The sequence below is a fragment of the Ursus maritimus genome, unplaced genomic scaffold (assembly GCF_017311325.1).
Source record: "Ursus maritimus isolate PB19 unplaced genomic scaffold, ASM1731132v1 scaffold_14, whole genome shotgun sequence".
In the NCBI taxonomy this organism is placed as follows: Eukaryota; Metazoa; Chordata; class Mammalia; order Carnivora; family Ursidae; genus Ursus; species Ursus maritimus.
In genome coordinates this window covers 59247672-59252690 of record NW_024423786.1, presented here as the reverse complement: position 1 = coordinate 59252690, position 5019 = coordinate 59247672, and the positions used below count along the sequence as shown (strand labels likewise).

General features: G+C 62.5%; 1 protein-coding gene across 1 annotated transcript in view; it reads right to left on the bottom strand.

Annotated features, from left to right (window-relative positions):
- The window catches only part of LOC103660435 (complement C1q binding protein), a 4833-nt gene extending 672 nt beyond the window's left edge, over window positions 1-4161 (bottom strand). The window contains exons 1-4 of the mRNA XM_040629854.1: window positions 3887-4161; window positions 3081-3231; window positions 1243-1342; window positions 25-120 (exon numbers count right to left, since the gene is read on the bottom strand). Coding sequence (XP_040485788.1) covers window positions 25-120; window positions 1243-1342; window positions 3081-3231; window positions 3887-4091 — 552 coding nt within the window. The 5' untranslated portion in view covers window positions 4092-4161. The remainder of the gene's footprint in view (window positions 1-24; window positions 121-1242; window positions 1343-3080; window positions 3232-3886) is intronic.
- Between the last annotated feature and the right edge of the window lie 858 nt (window positions 4162-5019).

Sequence of the window (5019 nt, the reverse complement as noted above, 5' to 3'; positions counted from 1 at the left end):
CCCCCCCCGCCCCATCCCACATACCTCATCTTCTGGATAATGACAGTCCAGCACCAGGGCCTTCTGGCCACCGTCCTTGATGACTTCCACCACGAAATTGGGCGTGGACGTCAGTTCCGGCTGAGAAAGTGAGTGTGTTGTCAGTCCGCTGCCCAGACCAGGGGCTCAGGGTCCCGGGGTCTGACGACCACTGTTAGGACGGTCCCTAGCCGCCTCTGAACTCCGACACAATCCTGCTCCTCAATAAGGAGCCTAGAACATTCCACAGCACTCAAGCCATGCACGAGCTCCCTCGGGAGACCAGGCTACTCTTCCTGGTGGTCCTTCCCGGAGTTCTGAACCAGGTTTTAGAGGGTGAAGGATCACACGTCTACAGGATTTCACTGCCATTAGCCCCCTACTTGTTGACAGAACTTCCTGGTCTCAAGAAATCTGAATCGCCGCCCCAGCTGAATTAACTCATCTCCTCTCCCCCAGGCCTGTTTTTCGCTCCGTGCACCACAAAGCTTGCCCACACCTCCCGGATCTTGCTCCCACTGGCCGTTCTGGGCTCTTTCTCTGTCACCGCTCAAGACCCAGGCTGGTGCATCGGGGTAACTGGCTGTCCTAATGCTGAGGAATCTCAGCGACCCTCCCTGTGGTGGTGAGCCCTCCCCTCATCAGGGAGATCGCGGTCGGGGCGGCTGAGACAGAAGTGCCCCGGGCGTGTCCTCTCTGCGCGGCCATGAGACGGTCCCAGTTCCTGCTTCGTCAGGAAGTCCGGGGACCCTGCGGCCCCCACACTGGCCGGTCCCTAGACCAGGCACACAGCCTCCCACATGTGCAGAGCGGGCGCCCTCCAGGTCCAAGCAGGAGGGCCAGTGGCCAGACAAACAGCTTGTCTGCATGACGGACGCGTCTCTGATGCCCCAGCTTCGGCTCCAGGTTCCGCGACGGGTGCTCCCTGCCAGCCTGTGACACGCTAGCACGCTCCTCCCTTGCGAACACGCCAGAGGAGCACCCCGATACCAAACCTCTCCCGATCGTGGGAGGGCTTACACGGTGCCGTCCTTCCCACGGGGCGAATGCAGGCCGCAGCGTAAGCCCAAGCCTGTGGGGCTGCCGTTCTGCCGCCAAAACCAGGACCGCTGCTCAGGGAGTAGAGGCCCAGAGAGGGCCGCCCCTTGCCTGCCCTCGCCTGCGGGCGGCCGAGGAACGGAGGCCAGAGCGAGATCACGGCCCATGCCCGCGCACCCCACTCACCTCCTGTTCTTCCGCCTTCTGCCCCTGGGCCGGAGTCGGCTCCTCCTCCCCGTCGAACGTGGGCGGGATGCTGTTGTTGATGTTGAAGGTGACGGTGACCCTGCACAGGGCGAAGCCCAGGCTCCCTGAGCGACGAGCAGCGAGCGCTGCTGCACTTACAAGGTGGCTGAAACACTGTCTCTAGGGTCTGCGACCCGCCCCTGACCCCGTGCAGAACCCGCACCCCCCCATCATGGAGTCAGCACGTCTGCCCGCTCTGTACCAGGGGCTGGAGGTCAAACAGGCCCCGCGTCCCCCGCCAATGCGGTCCGGGGGGGGGGGGGCTCCGCTGGTGGTGAGCAGCTGAGAGCAGTGGGACCCAACAGAAGCCTCCTTTAAAACCTCTTCTTCCTGAGAAAATCTGCCCACAGGGGGAGGGGGAGAGGCACCCAAGGGCTGCTGCCGACAGTGGAGGACCCGGAGCGACCCCACCAACACTACGGCTGCACAGAGCCGCTCTTCTTCTCTCCTTTTTAAAAAGATTTTGTTTATCCATTTGAGAAACAGAGAAAGCACAAGCAGGGGAAGCGGCAGGCAGAGGGAGAGGGAGAAGCAGACTCTCCCTGCTCACGGGACTCGATCCCGGGACCCTGGGCTCATGACCTGAGCTGAAAGCAGACGCTTCACTGACTGAGCCCCCCAGGTGCCCCCAAATCCATTCTTTAAAACAGCAGTGGGAAGTTTTGTATCACAAACCAGGCCGGAAACACCCAACTCAAGACAGTTAAGCTGCAAGAATCCTCAGCTGCCGAACCCGGATCCCGAGTCGGACTGGCAGCTGCACGGAGGGGACGCTGGCACTGACGCTGCCGGCTGTGCGAGCCCCGCGGGTCCCGTGGGCTTGCTCGGGACACCCCCCGCCCCCCCGCTGCCCTCCGGGAGCTGCGCTCACCCACGCCCTGCCAGGAAGCCGCAGCGGGACAGTAATGCTGGTGTCCCGTCGGCCACAAACCCTGTCTCATCTGCCCTCGTGCTAACCAAGCTGAGCTCTTGGGCACACAGGTGCACTTCTACTCATGTAAACATCATCCGTAATGACCCCAAACTGGCTGTGACTCACCCTAGAAAGATGGCTTAGGAGAGGTCACGTGGGGGGGGGGGCAAAGAAAATGAGACCCTACTTTATGATATATACAGCAGTTTACTCAAAAAGGGGACGGTGAACAGCTGAACTAGGTGGAAAGTTCCCCACCTTTCTCCTGGGGACACTCACTGCCCTGGGTCCTCCGCCACTCACACCCGAGTTACACAGCTTGCATGGTCCCTGCTATAAACGCCAGGGGCAGGGCCTGCTTTCCCCCAGCAAAGCCCGCAGTGCGTGAGGCAGCCCGCAGACCTGAGCCCAGTCTGCTTCGGTCAGCGCTGTACGAATTTCTGCATCTGGGGCACCTGGGTGGCTCAGCCGACTGAGCGTCTACCTTCGGCTCAGGTCATGATCCTGGGGTCCTGGGATCAAGCCCCGCGTTGGTATGTGGGGGAGTCCTCTGCTCAGTGGGGAGCCTGCTTCTGCCCTCCCTCCAGTAAATCTTTACAATAATAAGCTTCTGAATCTGCGAGGTTGGATTCAAGCTTGGCCGCACCAGGACAACAGCCTGTACTGGTCCAGCAGACTTCCAGCGACATCCTTCCCTACTGTCTTACTTAATAAACCAACTCACAGCAAATCTGTGTGCAAATGAACCACCTGGAAATTGTGTCTAAGGACCTGCTGTGAGTAAAGGCGGCTCTGGGAGAAGGCAGGGCAGGTCCAGCAAGTCAGGGAGTTGGTCCCCCACGGCTGGCAGGGTCTCCATACTTACTTTTCTCCAGCAACTTTCCGCACGAGCTTGGCTTCCGTCCCGTTCACTTCCAGCTCCCAGCCTCCCGACATCTTGGGGAGGGACTTGTGCTTCTGTATCTTCCTTTCTTCCTTAATCTCATCATTCAGGAAGTCAACAAAAGCTTTATCTCCTACAAGGAAAATCCGTAAGATACAGAAATAGAAAAACCCGTCACAGTCTAAATCCTAAAAAGTATCTGGGGTGAGCGCAGCCAGAAATCTGGCCTCGGGGCTGTTTCGGACACTCTTGCTGCTGCTGAGGCTCTGGGACCGAGAGTCATACCCCTGCTAGGCCTCAGGGTCCAGACCTGTAAAAGTGCGATACTCTCCAGGAAAAATGACCACCAACAGTGAACTCGCCACCGGGCTTCACCGTTACCTCTCCTCCCATGACGTGCCACACACATGGCCTCCTACTTTCAACCCCGGCCTCCCCAAAGCTGAAGATGAAGCCCACCGCCAGGGTTCAGAAGCAGCGCTGCCCCGAAGCGCAACACTTGCTGGGTGAAGACAGGAAACGCCATCCCACGCGGGGGTTACCCCGGGGTCGACCACCAGCGGGGAGGCTGCGGATGGACGGTGCGCTCGGGGCCCCCAGCTCCCAGCCCGGAGCCCCGACCCCTGACCCCACAGTCCCGACTCTTGACCCCACGGCTCCCCTAACCCCAAGCCCAGGCACCCGTCCCCCGGCCTCCACCCCTCGCCCCGTGGTTCCCCGACCCTGACCCCCCTGACCCCACACTCCCGGCCCTTGACCCCCACGGCCCCCCGACCCCCAAGCCTCACCCTGGGTGTGCAGCGCGCCGCAGCCGCAACTGCAGGGCCCGCGGGAGCGCAGGAGGCCGGCGCGCACACGGAGAAGCCCGAAGGGCCGCACGCACGGCCGGGGCGCGGGCTGCAGCAGCGGCCGAGACAGCGGGGCGGGCGCGGCGCGGAGGCCGGAGACGGCGGACCCCAGCGCGCGGGGTACTCGGCGCAGCAGAGGCAGCATCGCGGCGGCGGACACGTGCGGGTGCGAAGGACGAACCCAGGCCCGGACCTGCGCGCCGCCGGAAGTCCCGCCCCCGCCGAGAGTGCTTCCGCGCCGGCGCAGTGCGGGCCCGAGGCGCCGGGCTAAGTGCGCCCCCTGCTGGGAGCCTCCGAGGTCAGCGCGGCCGCCCGCGCCAGATCTTGCTGCAGGACCCGCAGCGCCGCCGAGCCCCACGGGCCGCTCTGCTCCAGGGCGGGACCTCTGAATTCCTGCGACCCCCGCCCCTGAGTGCACCCCACCCCAACGCGTACCCCCCTCCTCCGGCGTGCACCCTACCCCGTGTACCGCGTCCCCGGCGTGCACACACCCCCCTGCGTACACTCCACCCTGACGCGTACCCCCGTCCTCCGGCGTGCACTCCACCGCGTGTACCCCATCCCCCAGCGCGTGCACACACACACGCCCCGCAGCGTGTCCCCCACCCCATCACACCCCCCTCGGCGAGCAGCCAGTTCCGAAGGCACGGCATTGTTCTGGGGCCAGGAAGCTGGGAGCCAGAGCGAGCGGCCCAGGAAAAGAGCTCTCGAGACACCAGAGAGGTCACTTCGGGCCCCCAGCTATGCTCCCCGACCTACACCCTACTTGTCCAAGCAGCTTCTGGCAGAACTTCTAGGCGGTATGGCAAAGAGATGAGAAAACCTCAGTAGTGAAGGATTTTCAGGTAACAAAGGGGGATGCAGAAGCTGTCTCCAGCCGAACTACATCAGATAACAAATGAGTGCTAAGACTGCCGGGGCTGTTTTAAAAGCAAACAAGGCCGGCGTCGCTTACGGAGTTGAGCCCAAGACCTCATCCCGTTTACACTGGCCCCGCAGTGCACCCACCGCCCCTTCCCCTGGCCCGACCGGTACCACTGCTTCTTTAAAGATTAGTCTCTGCCCCAGGGGTA